This window comes from Cygnus olor, chromosome 1 (assembly GCF_009769625.2).
Source record: "Cygnus olor isolate bCygOlo1 chromosome 1, bCygOlo1.pri.v2, whole genome shotgun sequence".
In the NCBI taxonomy this organism is placed as follows: domain Eukaryota; kingdom Metazoa; phylum Chordata; class Aves; order Anseriformes; family Anatidae; genus Cygnus; species Cygnus olor.
In genome coordinates, this window is record NC_049169.1 from 146,329,937 (window position 1) to 146,349,782 (window position 19,846).

Sequence of the window (19,846 nt, forward strand, 5' to 3'; positions counted from 1 at the left end):
TGTGTTCTCCTCCAGGATATAAACACAGTGTTGCCTATAAAGTGTTGCCTGCCTACCAGTTACCTATAAAGCTGAGACTTGTCAACCAGCTCATGCAAAGCAAGTGGCAAGCCAATTCTTTTTCCTGCCTGTCAGCACAATTACAAAGAATTTGGATAGCTCTGTATGATGATAGAGGTATGCAGGAAATCACATCGAGGATGAGGACAATATTTTGATACAGCCTTACTTCACTTCTGTGTTCTGAATTTCTTTAACTGGACAGCACAAAAGGGTTTGGGGAACTGCTGCATGACCGGTTTCCACATGGTTACAGCATGACATTGAACAGGAAAGTGGGGATGAGCTGGCTTGTATAAATAAATATATACAAAGTAACAGAATCTCAGTTTTAATAGCTATTTTGAATTAGTGAGTAAACATTAGTTTTATTTGTAAGTCATTTTTATGAAAGAAATGAGGGATTTTTAGACAAAATCCAGGATTCATTTCTGATTCATGACATCATCCGCAGTGGCCCGTATTGCACAAGTAAGTATTGATACAGAGTCCCATATTTAGTTAACTATTTGTTTATGTTAAATATTTATTCTTAGCTGCTTGCAGGTGAAAATTATTTACCCACTGATCTTGGACTCCTTTTACCAAAGTAAATATACTACAGAGTGTGGTCAGTTGTGCTAGGATAAGAGTTGATACTATTCTTTTTCTCTGGGGTTAGCTAAGAGAAGTAGAGAAATACCAGTAGCAGAAAACTGACACATAGTCAAATGGGTTGGAAGAAGAAAGCACACTACAAATGTCGTAATTGCTCACAGGAACCAGATACCCTGATATCTCACAAAAGAACAGATTATGACATTCCACTCTTCTCAGGCCTTTTTTCTTTCATTCTTTCATTTTTTTCCTTTCACCAGCTAAACAGAGAAAAATAATGTTTTCCTTTACCCTTGGTTTGAAAGCGGCCTCCAGAGATCAGATCCAACTCTTTGTATCTAGACAGGATCTGCTGTGCAAACAGACAGGTTCTTTGAAAATCTATTGCAACAGCTACACAAAAGGAAGAGAAGACTTACTGATTCGTACACTAATGCCAGGACAGTTCAGCTGCATTCTCATTCATGTTCCTGGTTCTTACCAGGAAGATGATTTTATTATTCCTGAATCTTGAAACTTGCCTCTTCTACCTCAGGGTGATGTTTGGAATAAGAAAAGTTTCTGTGGTGACTGTTTCAGCCCTATCGTTTTCCCAGTTCACACAATGTAAAAACTAATATCTAAATAGATTGAGTTCATTTAGTATACATGTTTACTGGAAGCCCAGTAAAATTTTCCAAAATAAAAATCTTATCTTCGCTTACTGTTTTTATGTGAGAAAATATTATTTTTAGTCATCCTGCTAGAATTACGAATAAATAACTTTGTGCAGAAGGTACAAGCCTTTTATTATCTAGATACAAAATCAAACTTAGTTGAATTAGCATGGAGATCTTGTTGCCAGTCGCAGCACAAATCCTGACAATTATTGACACAGCTCAAATGGGATATGTATTTCTAAATTCCAGAATTTTGTCCTCTGCCACCCCCCCACCCCCAGCTATTTTGAAGATTAAAAAAAAAAATAAAAAAAAATCCAGAAGAGGTCTCCTGTCAGTTTCAGTCCAAAGAAAGTGATGAAAATGTCTGGATTATTATTATTTTTTTCCTGTTGGTAAATTGTGAACATTAGTTTTTCTTAAACTTTATTATCTCGCTTTAGAAAGGACTATTTAGAAATTGTACAAATATTTATTTCCAAGGTGAGAAGACATTTTCCTTTTCATAAAATAATAAGGCTGTGCTATTTTAACAACTACTTTTTGAGGCAATGTTATATCAGACGTTTTCTGGGGTTGACAGATAAACTAGCAAAGAGTTGCTGACCTAAGCAGGGGAATTGCAGTACACAAATACGTACTTGGGTAAGGTTCTGACACTTAAGATTGTCCTGAGTTTAGAACAGTATCATTGGTTTTTAAACAATGTAAATTTCTAAATAAAACTGATTTGTCATCAGATTTTAGTTGTGACAAGAAAACTGTAAGAGCCAGGTAGTTTGATTTTTGTGTTTGAGGAGCTGTTCAAAGGTCAAGATAATGTCTCCAACTGTTCAAGACCCTACCTGTTCTTGGTCTCTCGCTCTTCTGGGGCCAAAATGACTGTTTCTGTCAGGTTCAAAAATACATAACTGAGAAGTCAGTTCAATGTGTTTCATAAGATAACTGATTTTGTCAGGGGCTTCAGGAGGTCCCTGAGCTTTTTTACTAAAGACTTAACTGTGATATGTGAAATCCTTATTACCACAAACATTTATTGGGCTGACTTATAGTCAGTAACTGACTGAAATTCAAATATAGTAAAGTTTCAAGACTAACAACTAATCTTTGTGTTATGTTTCCCTTGTATCAAGCCTGCAAGCTCTACAACAAAATTCAGATGTGACAGTACTCAGCCTCTGTCAGGAAAGGAATCAAGTAGCAAGCAGCTAGATGTTAACTTAAAAAAATAAATAAATCCTTTTCTTTCATCATAGTGCTTTAACCAAAAATTTTATAGTGATTTAGAACCACTTAATGATATAATCCCACCAAGAATTCTCTTAATTATTCATGACAGAATGTATTTACTTCAGAAAAGCCTTCTGAAAAGAAATGTCCATCTGGCAAAACAGGCTTCCTCTTCTCCCCTAATTGGAACCCAACTTTAACTGTCCTGACAAAAGGGAATTTCTGATCAAGCAGAGGCAGCCTGCTAATCTCTTTCAGACAGCTTCACTGTCAGATATGAGTTGAACCACTATAAAAAACTATATTTTTGTATGATAAACAGCAATAATGTATATTTATACACATGACGTAAGTGTCTGTTCTTAGGGAAAAATATTTCAAGTGTTGGCCTACAAATGCAGAGTGGTTAGGTGTTGGGATAGCGTTTTGCTAATGCGTTACTTGTTCTGTTAGTGAAATATCAAAGTTTGTAACAAACCTCAGGAAGGTTTGCTACCATAGGGTCCCTATGATGACATCTCACTTTGTGATCAGTCACGGGGACCAAGTTTTTTCTTCTCAGCTAACAAGAATAAACAATACAGTCTGAAGTGCTTTATGACGGTAGTTGTCTAAAAAGTTGGTTAGTGCAAAATATCAGTCGTCAACCTTTTTTTGCTGGAGATCAGAAAAGTTCCTTGTGTGACATACATTAACAGTTCAGATCTCCCTTGGGACTCTGATAACCATGGTCTGTAGATACGATGACTGTAGCTGAAAGATGCATCAAATTTTGATTAAAAAGTGACCAGCTTTTCAACATTGGACAGTAAATCCATGGCCAAAAAGTGGTTGTTTTCTGCCTTTGCTTTGACTAAATTTACAAAAGTCAAGAAAAGCTTATTTTTGAAAGGCTGTGGTGTTCTTGACTGTGCTAAGCTATTCTGGCTCAGCACAAGGGAAGCAGAAAGTTGCAGAACTTACCTGGGATTTGAGACATGAAGGTTCAGTATCCCCACATGCTCTAAATGCTTTGAACTCACTTTGAAATGGACTGTCTGACACACCGAGTGGGGAAGCAAGCTCCTTATCTTTGCTGTGGGTTGTGCTGACTTTCCTGCTGGTTGTGACAGTAACAAAAAAAGGAGTAGCCTCTTCTGAAATAAATTCTCTAATTAGCAAATTTTATTATTATTTTTTAAATCTCTTCACAGATGTTATAAAAGCATAACATTCTGATAGGAAAGACTGAGAATAAAAATATGCTGTCACCTTTTGTAATAATTTTGTGAGTCCTACTTTTGATTGCCTTTGCTTTTCATGTAAGGAAATGAAATGACGTTTTGTTTGTGTTGAATGAGGCAGATTACTTCATTCGATACTAAATGCTATTGGGTTGCAGTTCAAAAGAAAATAAATCAATTTAAGTTCAATCCAAATCAAATATTGCTTTGCTGAGTTTTTGGCAGAGAAGTATAATGTGCAAAGTTAGTACCATTGATGATGGCTTGTAACAATTCTAATGAGAATGATAAGGGAAACAATAATTGTTAACTTTCAGGGGAAGTTAATACAAAAAGAATTTAATGTCACACTAAGCACTTTACATTCTTTGGCACCCCTACGTGAAAATTTGATCTATCTAATTCCAATGATGTTTGAAAAATTATAAACTATGATAATCTGTATACAGAAAAAATGCTATCATTGATTTTTTTTTTCTTCTAAATGTTTTTTTTTTTTCCTCCTTTGGGAGGCTGGAATGGATGAGAATGTTACAATGCTGCAAATTAGAACTGTTAGAAAAAAATCAGAAAGAAAAACTGTGTAGATAGCCTCCTTTATTATTTTTGAGTAATTATGTCTTTTGCAGCATTGTTTTATTCATAGTGACTGTGCTCTACAATTATTGATTAGTTTATCTTCTTAAAATAGCCCCATTTCGTGGATCAGTGAATTTCTTCTTATTTGAAATAAACAGTCGCTGATCACATGTGCATAAAACTTTTTTGCCTGCTGATAAGCTGTCTGTCAAGAGTACTAGTCCAGTGCAAATGTTGACATGGTAGTATTTAAACAGATGGTTAGACAGTCAGTGGAAAGGAGTTAATTATTAGAACTGCAGAGGCAGGTTGGTTCATTACTTCTACCAGAGATATAAACATCACTTGCCTGAGCAGCTGCCTTCCGCTACAAGGCTCAACTTTAGCCAAAATCTGGGAAACTTTTTCTAAGGCTACTGTAAAGATGTGAATGTGCATTTGCAGAATGAATTCACACTCAGAGGTAAGCAGTTTTGTAGCAAGGCTAATAAAACAATCAGTAAGACCACAATCTGTGTGCAGCCTACATGCATTGGGCATTATGGAACGTATCACCTCTGGCTTGTATAGTGGTAGCACCTCTGTTCTTCAATTTTTCAGTAACAAAGAATTTAGGATTCACCAGCTCTGGTTTGCATCTGATCACAGACTACCTGGGTGGAAACTTACAGGAACATTGCACACAATCTAGTAACAGCATAGGATTTCATCAATATGATGGCTATAGCACCATAGCTTACAATAACGAATACGTAAGTAAAAGTAATAACCAAAAGTTACATGGCAGGTTCACAATGGAAATTTTAAGCAGTTTAATCCCTGTTCATCAGTAGCAATGGAATTCTATCCAGACCACTTGAATGTCAAAAGACAAAAATTCTCTATAAATGAGAGAAAAGCTATACAGATTTAAGAAAATATTTACAATTTATGGAATAATGATGTGTCTGCAATGAAAGACTATTTCATTAGTATTAGGACTTAACACCATGAGACATCTCTTTTCCCTTTCCTTGTTTTGGAGGAGAGGCAACAATTTAAAATTGTTTTTGAACTCTCGTTCTTACATATTAATAGATGGTAGTAATATTAGTAGTACTAAAGTTGTCTCAAGCCTTTTTAATTATTTTGCCTTTGGGGCTTGAAGGTGAGAAGAGGTGTAGCTCTGCTACACTGTACATTTTATGCATTTTTGGGGAGTTGTATGATACTTGTCAACAGTTCTAAGTACTCTACACAATTAATCCACACTTAATAAGCATATACTTTATACTATAAGCATATGACAATTCAATGTTCATATCTTTAAAGCAATGTATCATCTTTTATTAGTCCTTAAATAGTTTGGAAAACAAGTGGGCCTCATGACATGCTAGGAAGGAACTTCATTGCTTTTAGACTGGGGAAATTGTTTCTAAATTCAAGTGCACCTTACAAAAAGTCCAGCCACGTCCCTTTCTGAGTGCACCAGCACATCTGCTGATTAAAACTTCGGGAGATTTATGCTGGGAAAGTCAGATTGTCTTCCAACAGGCATGTTCTGGCAGATGCTGCAGTTTATTGCTGGGTTGTTGGAGCCACAGGCGTCTGGTTTGGCGGGTACCCAGTTTGCCCCCCTGCTGTATCAGCAAGAAACGCTCATGCTGAAGGCAAAAACTGCCACATGTTGGTTCGTATCACAACTCAGCTCGTTCCTCCAAGAGAGTAACATTCTGGGTCAGTTTGCTATGCTGCAGCCTGTGTTGAGTTGGTAGTGTTCACATGCTTTTTTGCTGCAATGATATCCACCAGCACTTTAGCTAAGCTAAAAAGAGCTAATTAAATGGGGTTGCTTAAATAAGAAAGGTGTACAATATTCTCTTGACAGGACAGGGAAATGTATTTCCTGCTCAGTACACAGAAAGAGACAAAGGGTTCTTCAGTGAGAACACCAGTGAAGAGCCTTTTTTGAAAGAATGACCATAAGCTTCCAAGTCCTCCAGCCATTCAACAATAGGATGTTTTGACAGCAGAATAGATGCTGCTGTAAATCTCTTAATTATGGATCGAAAATGACACAGACAGATGATGTACAGCACTGAACTGGTATAAGCTCACACAGCAGTTCAAAACTATGGAAAATTTTCTGCTGGATTAACCTTTATACCAGTAGGTTCTGTGCCAGGTTCAGTATCAGGTTTATTCTAGCCTCCTTTTGAAACATACAGGCAATGTGAGAAGAAAAAAAAAGAAAGAAAAAAAACACACAAATCTGGCATACACTCTCTATCATCTGCTCCAGCTAGTTTGACAGATGTGCTATCATTTGTATTTACCATTTTTGGAAAAAAAAAGTCATGTTTTTAGTAACGTCAAGGAAATGGTACAGAGCTCTGGCAGTGATGTTCACAGAACCATGTTCTCAAAGGTTGTGTTAATTCACAGGCTTTAGCCACTGTGATGTGAGGCTTGTTTGTACTTGAAATATCTGCTAGCTGAGTTCTCCTGTGGGTGCAAAAACTGCTTATGCACCCAGGCACACATTTTTTCCATCATTCTTTCTCTGACCACCTGCTGAGATAACTTATAACAATATCAATCCAAACTAACTCCATGCTGGTAAATCCAGTATCAATCTACTAAAAACGCCCAGTACATTTCATCCTGTATATCTTGTAAATCTCACTATTGGCTAGAAAAGTGAAAATATTAAATTATTCCTTCACCTGTTTCCAAAAGCTACATCACAAAAAAATATGACCTTCATAAGAGCTACCACCTTTACAAAAACTTTGCCAAACTTGCAATGATAACATTTTTATTTTGGAGTGGTGTCCTCCACAGTTCAATTAGAATAGGATTGTGAACATGAATTGTCAGAAATTAAAACCATACTTTCCAATCTTTGTGTGAGAGACCAAGTGAAGATAAAGAAAACATTTTTTTTGCCAATTTTATGACATTTTTTATGTCAGCATGATATAATTAAAAATCAGATCTTATATTCAGTCACTGCATTCTTGTAGATTTTGAATATCTGAAGTTACCTGAATACTTTTAAAAATCTGACCCATAGACATATTTCAAGAGAGTCAATGTATTGTTGCAAAGGTTAGACTGCTGTTCTTTTCCCTAGTCTTTTGTACCATACTATTTGATTATTCTGTTTTGTTTAAATTTTGTTTTGTTAAAATTGTTTGTTTGTTCCTCTGTTCATCCATCCGTTTCCACCCTCCTCCCCACGAGTTAGCTGCTGCACTACATGTCCTTCTTTGTCTCTTCAAATCATTATTTTTGGGAAGGATTTAGAATTAACTTTTGCTTCACAGTGTGCAGCATAACAGTTGTACACATACTACTCTATGTACTCAGGTACTACTTTATTCTAAGAGGCCGAGTATACCTGTCACCCCATTCAGCTGCTAGGGGAGTGAATGATCATCATGCGATCAGGCAGATAAGAACTGATCTCTCCCCTAGCCAGCAGGAGGGCGTTTTGAAGCAGCCAGAGTTATCAGGGATCTCCTCAAATTTTTCTTCTGAAGGGGAATCTCTGGTAGTGCAAGAATGGCAAAAATCTCAGCGGTATAAATTAAATCTGAAGTTTTAGTTTACAAATAGGACTAAAGTTGAGAGCTGGGGGAGGCACAATGATTTCCTTTGTAAGACTTTTTTTCTGAGATAAAAAAGGGAAGACAATATCTGAACACAAAAGTGAAGCAATCTCACTTGGCTAAGAAATGTGAATTTTTGTCCATTTACGTATACTCAGTGAATTTTGTCTATATACATGGAAGTTTCACAAGTGTAGTCTGTGAGTTAATATCTGAATTCAAGGAATGTGAAGTTAAGCAAGAAATTAAGGAAAGAAACGAGGAATATTCTGTCACAAGTACTGTTCCCTCTGAAGTCTGATATATATGTGATAAATCTCTGATTAGAGGAGAAAAGTTGTCTTTTAACCTCAACAGCTTGATTTTGCACCAGCATTGAAATACTAAATATGCTAGTTTTCTTCTATGCAGGTATCTAAACCAGAATGTGCTAGAAGAGACGATGTTAACAGCCAACCCTCAAAACAGGGAGAAATTAGCTGGGCTAAGACAAGCTCTAAGTGCTATGGGATTCAATAGCATGGTAAGTTACACAAATTTATGTTATTTGCAGCTAAAATCAGTGTTACTTAGTTGAAAGCAGGTTGTAAGGAACTGTCACTGATAACCTTTTGAAGCACCTTTCTGTCTTCCTTTTTTTTTTTTTTTTTTTTTTTTTCCCTGTCGGTAAGGCCTTGAAACAATTTACAGTACTAGTTCACTCCAGGGAGATTACTGTAATCACTTTTAATTATACACAACACCAACAATGTAAATCTTTTTCATTCTTAAAGATTCACAAAACAGCTTCAAGGTATAATGCCCTGAACAATTAAATTATATAGATAAAAAGAAACAATCAAATCCCATATGACAGAAAACTCATAAAACCCACAGGAATTTTTCCCCTTCCTGATTATCTTCCTGTCCCTTTTAATTTTGTGAAACACACATTCCAAATGCCTTTGCTAGCAACACCTGAAAAGAAGTAAATATATATTTATCAAATAAAATTAGAGCAGGGTAACTTGAAAGAGTTGACTTAACCCCCAGAAAGCAACAAGAAGATAGGTCTGATGTTTGTCTTTAATCCTAAAATGCTCATGAAGAAGATAATTTGGAAAGTTCATCAAGAAAAGCTTCTGGAGGACAGAGGTGTGAGGGGAATCAGAAGAAATGGAGGGCTGAGTATAAGAGCTCATATAAACTGTGTAATTCCCTTCAGGATACTAGAATATTTAACAGACTCTCCATATTTTATATATCTATATATCTATCTCTCTCTATATATATGCTATCTAGCACTCTGTAGCTGGGACACTTCTGCAAAACAAATATGTAAGCAACAGTAATTTCAGAAAAAAGTAAAAACTTCTTTTCTTCACCTCTACATGATATTTAGCAGCATAAGAAAAAAGCTGGGGAAAAGTCTATGTGACAGTATGCTGGATTATCATAAGAGATGACAGATGGGCAAAGCTTGTAATAAAAAAGGATCGTCAGCAAAAAAATTGTGACCCTGTGTTGAAGCTGTTGTTGAGGTGTGAGGTAGAGTAACTTCTGCAGTGATTGTGCATCATGTAGTTATTTGGTATTCCCTAGTTAAGGTAGTAACAAATGTTCTTTGATAACCTATGCCACCTTTTAATATAAAGAAACAATGGTGTTTTGTTTTTTTTCTTTTTCCTCCATGAATATTCATGTGGCTATGTATGAAGTGGAACACATATGGCTATATTTAACAGAATTATTCTTTACTTCTAAGTCTCAAGCTCTGCACCTGTAGTATTGAGTAGCAGAAGTTCCATGCTTTTCCAATAATCCAGCATTTAGCCCGGTGTTCACAGATGATAGCTCATCTCTAGCTCTTTGATTAATCTTCCTGTTCCATTAATGAAAGGCTTCAGCTCATAACTAAATAATAGAATGCAGAACAAATCACATTTGGAAGCCTGCAGAAACTGTCTGAGAACACTGTACAAAAACAATGGAGTATTTGGGATCCAGCACTTCACTTTGCTTAGAGTTCATAGAATCATAGAATGGCTTGGGTTGGAAGGGACCTTAAAGACCACCAAGTTCCAACCCCCCTGCCATGGGCAGGGACACCTCCCACCAGACCAGGTTGCTCCAAGCCCCATCTAACCTGGCCTTGAACACCTCCAGGGATGGGGCATCCACAGCTTCTCTGGGCAACCTGTGCCAGTGCCTCACCACCCTCTAGAGTTCTTGAAAGGAAGGTATGTTGCATCTCAGTGAAGCGTAAATCAGCTTCAAGACTCCTCTATATCCAAGTAGCATCAGAATAATCATTTAGTGAACTAGATATCTGTGGAGTACCAGAGTACTGCAGGCTGATTTCCTGTGCTGGATATTAGGAAGAAATAATGTAGATAAAACGTGTCTCCTGAAATTACTACCCATTACTTCTGAGATACATGGAGAGGTCTGTGTGTATTATTCCTTTACTGTCTAGTCACATTCAATAATAGAGTAGATTATCTTTTTGAAGAACAACATAAACATTCTTAAACAGTCTTTGATGGAATCCCACAAAGTACCTTAATGTCTATAAAAAAACCTTGTCTTAAAGTCGAGGAAACATGCATCTTAGAACACAATGCAAAAGTGTTTGAGACTCTGGAACCTGAACTAAACCTGAGGCCGTACCAAAACCACCAAAATAAACAGCTATTTTCTCCCTCCTGCAAGTCAGTGCAGTACAGTCATCCCCAAACCAGTTCTGAACAAGTTAAGAAGCAAGAACTATGCTTTACTAATATGGCATTCGATCTTGCCTAAGAGCAAGAAGCAGGGTGTGAATGCCAGATTAGTGTGGCAACTCATCTGTGGTAAGAGCTATCTTATTCAGAGTTTGCCTGTAAAAAAGGGCAACAACGTATTGGGTTGTTTTGATATCTTGTTTTGATATCTTTTTTAATCTCCAACTTTGGGATTGTGTAACAGAAAAATATACTGTTGCCCTACGTACATCTATCTCACATAGTGTGAGACTGAAGTTCTTGTCTTAAAGTATAATTTCAGGAATCAAACTATCAAACGCCCTGTAGTCTGTTTCACAGAAATACTTAAGCATTTTTTTTAATTTTTTTTTTTACCTGTAGCTTCTGCAAACAAATGAAAAATTGTCCAAGCTTGGTTTTAATGTGTTCAGAATTCATTGCAGTCACTAGAGAGTAGAGGGGATATATTGGCTAAATGTTTCATTTGCAGTGTATTTTTTAATCTTACCCTGCAAATTGCAGTAAGTGGGACTTCTTGCTGTCAGTTCTACTGTTTCAGTAGAATCAGGCTCTAAATATTATTTTTAAAAAATATTTCAAGTAAGAGTTATCAAGTAGCTTTGCTATACATAATGTCATGCAATGATATGGTGGATATCAGATTTCCTGTTTTATATTTTTAAAGGAGCACCATTGTTATATAACTGATTTTGTTTTTTAATTAAGAACACATGTTTTTAATGTCTTAGCTCTTTTTTTTTTTTTTTTCCCCTTGAATTTAAAAACATTAAAACAAGCAAAGAAACAAAAACATTCACTTTCTTCTTGGTGTGGTAATAATGAGGGCAGGAAAAAAATAGCCCTTAACGATAACTGCTTCAGAACATTAGAGACATCTGAAGATAGCATGCAATCATGGGGGGTAAGCGTGTGAGCAAGGGGGTTGCTTTTGTTTCTTTCCAATCTTAAGTACAGCTTTTACTACCAGGAACCTGATGTAATTTAAAGCTAGGCACTTTGCTTATGAATGCACTTGGCTAAGGAAAAAACAGACCTTGCAGGAAAAAACAGACCCAGATACAGAATTTGTCTTAACGGAAATTCTCTGTGGAGAAGATATGTTTATTTTTTGCAGAAATAGTTCATCCACTAAAGATATCTCAGTGTTTTTTCACACACTGTAAAAACGTTTCTAAACTCAGTAGCTAATGTGATTTGCATTAAAACAAAAGTTAAAAAGGTAATCTTGTTGTTTTAGGTCCTAAATGGGTTCCAGTTTGATTTGTAAATCCAAATGTTACTATTAATAGTTATTTCATGAATACTTTTTAATTTAACAAATGCCAAGGATAAAAACTACTGGAATGTGCATTTCGATAGAGCATTGCCTTTCACCGGTGTGCCCAACAAATCTCTTCTTTGTCTTTAATTGTGCATGAACTACGTGCAGGAGGTGGAGAACCTGTTTGTGATTCTCTCAGCAATTCTGCATCTTGGAGACATTAGTTTTACGGCTCTGACAGACGCCGAGACAGCACTTGTGTCGGACCTGCAGCTGCTGGAGCAAGGTCAGTGGGACATGACCTGCCGGCACTGCCTGCTTGGCCCCGCAACGGGGAGGTTGCGCCAAGCCACCGACAGATGGAAACCCAGCTCCAGGGAGACAGCCAGCTTCTGGAGCTGAGGGAAGACAAGCACCCAATCAACTTGGATGTTTTATAAACTCCAGATTTTTATGAGACTAAATAAAATGCTAGGATTGCGAATTATCCAATTCAATGTCAGATTTAATGGTGTCATTTGCCAAAAGAAGTTGTTCAGTGCACTTTGTGCAGCCCTCTTTTAAAACACTCTTGTGCTGCTCGTCAACAGCTGAACAATTTGCATTGAATCAAATTCCTTTCAAAATCTGTGTCTTAAGAAGGTCTCATGCTTTCATGCTTTGAAGTTTGCCCTGTTGGTCACTAATAAATCTCCTCAAAGTGGCTTATGGATACAGATTGTCAATAAATAGCATACCTTAACTGTAATAGGAGAGAAAGTCTGCCAAGCGCTGTGGAAAGTCCTGAGTAATCTTTTAAAGAGGAAAGAAAGCTGTAATGTAATATACAGATACAGTCCAACTTCACAAAGTGCTGATTATAGTAATCCATTTTTATATGTTCATTAATTCTGATTACTCCTGTGACAGCGCTCTTTTCTTTAATGTGTAGGTTCTTTCACTGTTCAAAAAATAACATCTACATAAGAAAATCTGTTATAAAAATGAAATATGCAGTCCAGCACAAACTCTTTAAATTCTTTAAAGCTTTCTTTAAATTCTCTTTTCGTTTCAGTGGCAGGGATGCTGCAGGTTTCACCAGATGAGCTCGCTTCAGCCTTAACAACTGATGTTCAGTATTTTAAAGGTAATCTTTTCCAAGCTTACATTCTCATAGATCAGACCTGATGTCATTTTGATCCTTTTGATTTGAGAGTTTTAAAAGCAGATAATTTTTGTTCTTTATTTTTCATGGTCTCATGAAAAATAAATTCCTCTCTCTGAGGAATATGTAGGATTATCCACCATGCAATATGTCAGATCAGACCACTGAATTAGAACTGTCTTTATAACATGGTGCAAAGGAGCTTTGCAGTCTGACACTGGTGGACTCCTAGCTTTATTAATCTTACAAGTATGTCAAGATGACAGATTAGTTGCTAATACTAAGAACTAAAGTCAACAGGAGTGTCCCTAAAAACACAAGTTTTGAAGAAGTTTTTTTCAGTAAAATGCTAGTTGTGTGTGATAAGCATACCCTTTTCTATTGAAAAGAAGTTCATGTTTCCAAGCTGAAGATCTTGTGAGTGTTAATAGTCTTTCATCTTTCACTGGAGGCTTCGGAAAGAAACTAGCACCTTGTATAGCTGTGGCAAAGGAGAAGTAAAATGGATGGGAGGACTTATTGTAACTAAAATTACTTAAAGCAAGCTTTACAAATTGTTTTATTTCCATTTTCTGATTTCTCTCTTAGGAGACATGATAGTACGGAGGCACACTATAGAGATTGCAGAATTTTACCGGGATCTGTTGGCAAAATCCCTATATGGTCGTTTATTTAGCTTTCTAGTCAACACAATCAACTGCTACCTCCAAAATCAAGATGAGACTGGCAGGTATGATTACCATTATAAACTAATAGCTGTGTCATTATCTGTTCAAATTCAAATCCATAATAGAACCATAATGCCATCATTTAATGCATTTTGTGATTGCATGAAACTGACACTTGAGTCCTTATTGCTCACTGGTCATTCCTGGAATGTTTCAAATTGCTTCCTCAATTATAAGTTTGTTTGTTTACTTGTTTACATGGCTGAATATGATACTTTATGCAGTTATCTGTATTGGTGGTTAGAATTAGTAGTCTTTTAAGAGTTGACAATACAGAATGAACTAAGCCTTTCAAAAAAAAAATCTGAAAAAAATCTGCTTGATGTTTATGCAGAATATACTAGTTCTTTGCCCCCCAGACTTTGACTTTAGCACTGGTTATTAAAAACAGAATTTTGTTCAAAGGCCTTCAAATGAATGTTTAAACTTCACTTACCATTGAATACAAGTTGCTGTCCAATGTGGTTTTGTAGGAAAAAAATAATTCTAATTAGCATGCATCATTGTCAAGCATGCATCACAGTCAAGAAACAGGAAAGAAAAAGAAAAAAAAAAGAAATCTCAGTAGAATCAAAGTAGCAAACTAAGACAGGAGACCTAATTAGATGAGTATATGCATGTATGTGACTTAACCAAGATTTAGCATCTCACATGTGCAGATGGACTTTCTTATGAACACCAGGTACAAGATGTCTTGGCATTATTGATAAATGGAAATCTATAGAAGACAGATGTGAGACTTCCAAAAGAAGTAATTTTTCCCTTAAATCATATCTGGCTTGGCTTCAGAGGATAAATATTTATCAGGTGTACTCCTCTAGAGTTGTTAAGTTCAAAGACTTTGCATTTTTTTTTTCTTGACATATTTGTAGACCAATTAGTACTAAATCACATTTCTCTTCTTTAAGCTTGACTAAAAGAAAAGGCTACCAAACCTGAGAACTTAAGAGTGTTCTGCACAAAAAAATCTTTCCCTGGCTATATAAAACACCAGAATGCCTACCTTCCCACTGGAGGCAAAGGAAAGGTTTTCCAGTAATACTGAATGTTTTTATTTGCTCTGTTTCTGACTATACAGCCCCTTACAATTGCAGGCACCTGGACAATCAAGCTAAATCTACTTTCCAATTCATGTGTTAATTTGAAATACTGTGTTTATAACAAGGACAGTGGCATTGGTCATGTTCAATTCTTCCCCATTCATTCCTGTACCTTATGGAACATAGGCTTAGCTCAGCACTTGTCTGTCTCAGACAACAATATAACTCAGGTACTCCTAAGTACAGTGAGCTCATTTGTAGTGATTGTTGAGGAAAAACAAACAAACAAACAAACAAACAAACAAAAAACTAGAATAAGCATATTAAAAATCTATGAAAAATATTTGATTTTTTTATAAATGTTGAATTGTGCTATTTTGACACTCCACATCTCACACTTTTTCAAAATAGGGTGTTGTATATCTCTGTTGTTCAGTAATGTATACCTGTGACTTCTAGATACCATAGGACCTTAAAATATTGAAATTCAAGGCAGTTTGTCTATTGTTTACCTTGTATTCTCCTCTTATTGCAATCATATGTGCCTGAGGTGACTTGTGGAAGTATTTCTCTGTGAAGTTATTTCCACCCATCTGGTAACTTGAAGGCTATGTGATGTTGTAAGTCCTAGCTAAAATGCAACAGCTGTTTGATGTTGTCAGGAATGAAGAATTTGCAATAGTTTTTTCTTATACGTATGCTTGAAAAAGTGGATTTTTCTGTTGAGGTTGGCTAATGGGAACTAACAAGCTCAAGATATATTGGCAATGCTGACAAGACATTACATTTTAGGCCAAATTCAGCCTGAGGTCCCTTTCCAAACTTGAAGACAAATAGCTTATTTTAAGTAAAAATGAAGTTAATTGTCCTTCATTGATATTTCAACCTCAGTTGCATTTGCCAGCTTAAGATAGGAAAACACCTCCCTCCATCTTCAGCCTTCTTTTTGTCCAGACTAATCATATTGATTTACCTGTCATAGTAAATCAAGGCATAGCACAGGTTAAGACGCAATTTGGATTAATGCAAGTCATTGCCTGGATCTGTGATTTGTGGTTCGGATTTATTTCATATACATCTGAGCAAATCCAGCAATTAACAGTTTTTATCTCCAGTTTGGTGCCCTTTTAATAAACCTGTACTTAAAAATCCACCAAAGATATCAACTGTCACGGCTAAATAAGGCTGACAGATTTCAGGCCACACTTTATTTCCTGGCTAGAGAGTTGCACAATTACTACTTCCTGGACAGGATGAAACCCTCATCACAAATTGGGAACAAGGTTTCTAGCTCAGTTCTCTTGTTTTGTTGTGAGGTAGCTTAACTCTACTTCCATGAGAATTTATGAAACAATAAAATTAGATTTATTAAACTCTAAGAAACATCTGACCTTGACATTTTGGAGGAAATTAGTTACTTGTTTTTAACTTTAAGGTGAAGCTACTAGAATTTTTTCATTAATATTGATTTATATTTACCATGAAACAGCTTGTGGCTGGTTTCAGGCAAAGTAAATGTGATGATTGCCATTAGATCTAAGGGAAGGGGAGATGATTTTATGAAAAGCTGCAAAGACCATGCCCTAGAGATATAAAGTACAGAGGATAAAATTGTTGCCCTGATCCAACAAATGCACTACTTTATAATACCATTCAATAAATACGTACTAAGGGTTTTTAATGACAATGTAAAGTGAAATAATACACCTTCAGAAATATTGTTTGCCTTCCTAAGAAGTTACTTATGATTTTGTCAAGTTGGAACTAACTTATAGCCATTGATGCTAGTTTGTACTGGTTGCAAAGTACTTTGAAGTTGATTACTTTATTCGTCTTACTTGATATTTTTTCAAAGAAATCCACTGGGTAGAAACTGGTTTTTGTAATTGGAAGTTAGAATGGGATTAGAGGAAAGCTACGAAAATTTCTCACAGGTGTTTATCATTTTTTTTTTAATGATTAGTACTTACATTCACTCATTCATACAGTGACTTTGTATTCCACTTATTTTATCATTTTAAAAGTTGTCTATGTGATCTTTTTCCCAAGACTGTTAACTCTTAAAAGTTTACTTCTGTTTTTCTTCCATTCAAATGTATATGCCGATTTTCTGTTGTTAGCTAAAAGGGACTAGAGCTGTCAGGATTGCCTAAATGTGGCATTTCACTTAATTGCACTTTAGGGAATTTGGATCTGATGGTCCAAATATTAGTAAATCAATATCATGAGATGGTGTGTTAAGAATGCTTGACTCATTCTTTAACAGGACTTTACATTCATGGAATTTTAAGGATGTCTTTGAAGTCTTCTGATATATATATATTTTCTATTTTCTTATGAAAACCAAGCTAATTAGATATCTTTGCTTTAGAAAATCTAGATATTGTCTTTCCCATCTGCTATTAAGAAGAAGGCACTGTGTTTTACCTAGTTAGCAAAGAGTCTCTGTTATGTGCCCTAAAGATGGGGCTAATGCCAATATACATGCTGTGTTATAGGTAAGTAAATGAAGCTAGCATTCAGCTAGGCTCTCGGTCTGTAGGTCAGCCATAGGACTTTTCTTTTTCAAATACAGCATATAGAATATTCCTTTATCTGTATTTTCTGAAAGCTTGTGTGTTCTGGCCATGTAATCTTATTCCCAGTGCAGTTTGAGTATTGCCAGAGAGTAGCAGTGCAACATTTATGTGGGCAAAGGAAAGATCTCCCAAGTCTCATTCACTGAATTCTTAATACACTTCATTTGATTTATACTATGATTATAGGTGAGATATTTCTGAAACAGAAGTCTGCCCAACTTAAAAAAAATAATCTGAGCATACACTAAAACTTTTATTCATCTATTATTGAACCCCATAGAAGGATGCTGAGAATGCAGGAGGAAGAGGGGCAGTTCCTATTCAGAACATGAGACCACAACATAATGAGAACTGTCTATATGTGGACATAGGGGAAACTTTAAAACATACAAACAATACAAAGCATCCAATGCAATAATGTGTGTAATATTACTTTGAGATCATACAATATTCTGTGTAATATCATATTTTAAGATCTGCTTCAGTCTGGATCATTTCCAGAGTTTTGTTAAGCAAGACAACACCATGTCTTACAACAGATTTTGCTTTAAAGGTAAAAGTGTATGTAGAGAAGTGTATGTGCTAGTGATGAGAAGGCTATAGATCTTGAGTCTATTAGCAAAAGCATTTATTCTTTCCTACCATACTTGTTGAATTACTCAAGGAAATGTCTGTTAGATGCAGAGTCCGTGTTTCCTTCTACTGTGTCCAACCACTGCCTATCTGTACCTCTCACACTTGGTTATGGTAATATTAAAAGAAAAATGGCAGGTGTTGAGCAAAATAACTGGGAGATGTGGAAACGCCACCAAGTCTCTGAAAAAAACGATCAGAATTTAAACAAAAATCTCAGAAAAGTTGCTCGCAAAAGTCTCAGAAATTGGTTTGTTTGAGTAACTGTTTGAGATGAAGAACATTTACAACTGTACATCAGCCCATGTCTCATGAGCATCCTTCAGGTGCTGTATTTATGACAGCAGGTGCAATCTGTCCCCCTGGGAACACTGAGAGGGTCTAAGTAGGATTCTGAGTGTGGCAGCTCTCACTTGAAAGCTTGGTTATATATCTCATCCTAGAAATACTTAGTCATTAATCAGTATTGCATCTGGTTTATCCAGATCAGACATAAGCGAACTAGTTTCATTCCTCGTTACTTGCATAAGTTGGAGGAAGAGCAAGAAACATTATATCTGGGGCAGATGAAAAGACGTTAGATCAGACTGCCTCAACAGATTCACTTCACTGCTTTGTGTAGGCACATTATGAAAAATGAAAATGGGAATGAACCTTATGGATTTCAGAGCTGAAAACCATCTGGGATGAAAAAAGAGTGATCAAATAACATCCTGTAGGCTTGTCTGAAATGATGGGTCAGAAGTATTGTAAAGGGAATTCTGTTCACTTCTACCAGAAATGGCAAACGGGTCAAAAATATCTCTTGATGAATTGCAAGATATCTGCCAAGACAGTAGATCATCAGACGGGATGTCTGGTATATGTGTTTTGTTTTTAAGAGTTGCCAAGAATTTTTATGCAGTTTCTTTACAATGCGACTTCTAAGCATACAAGATCAAAAGGTGTTTCTAGTCTATGAGGAACATATATACGGAGGGAATCATTCTGAAGAAAAAGGAAAAACCAGAGACGTTGTAAAATATTATTGGTTGAAAGGCTGTTTTGTAAATCACAAAAATCAAATCAGATGTAGTTAACATCCACTGTGTGATTTAACTATTCACAGCTATGTACTGGTATCAGAGACGGAAACTTTCTTTAAATATTGGCAAACTACTGTTTTCCTAATTTTTATGCTAAAAAGTACTGTGAAACCTGAAAAAAAATTGGTCATATTACCAATACATTCCTAAGTACTACACGAAAAGAAAGTACTACTTTATAATTGAATCTCATTTCCATACAGAATACAAATGCGCACCCTTCTCTTACTTGCTAAATAAACACATAATATTACATAATGTAATTGAAATCTCAGTCCCCTGTATCTTATGATAGCTGTTTTATTTATACATTTTAAATATTGACTGTCTGAGACATAATGAGGAAAAGTGTAAATGATGTTTATTAACCATAAAAAAGTACAGTAAAATAAAGGAATGATCTAGAACAAAAAGTACTATTTTCTAATATTTGTTCTTTTGGACACGGGTGACATGCCCTTTCATTTGTAAACATGGGATCATTCATGCTTTATTCTGCCTTGGGGATCTCTGCTATGATTAATTTAAGAAAAGTAATTTTGCTGGAATTAATATGATTGACAGCTACCCAAGAAACCATATATGGACCCTCCCTCTAAGGATAAATGTAGTATAGAACAGAGGAAGACAAAAAGACAGAAAAAATAAAGCAAAACTTTATATGTAATTACAAATAAAACATTTAATTTTG

At 35.8% G+C, this 19,846-nt stretch overlaps 1 protein-coding gene across 5 annotated transcripts in view; it reads left to right on the forward strand.

Annotated features, from left to right (window-relative positions):
• MYO16 (myosin XVI) overlaps positions 1–19,846 on the forward strand; it is a 387,593-nt gene that overhangs the window by 247,757 nt on the left and 119,990 nt on the right. For all 5 annotated transcript variants that reach the window (XM_040536892.1, XM_040536877.1, XM_040536885.1 and 2 more), the window contains 4 exons: positions 8,353–8,464; positions 12,115–12,232; positions 13,001–13,072; positions 13,679–13,820. In XM_040536892.1, coding sequence (XP_040392826.1) covers positions 8,353–8,464; positions 12,115–12,232; positions 13,001–13,072; positions 13,679–13,820 — 444 coding nt within the window. The remainder of the gene's footprint in view (positions 1–8,352; positions 8,465–12,114; positions 12,233–13,000; positions 13,073–13,678; positions 13,821–19,846) is intronic.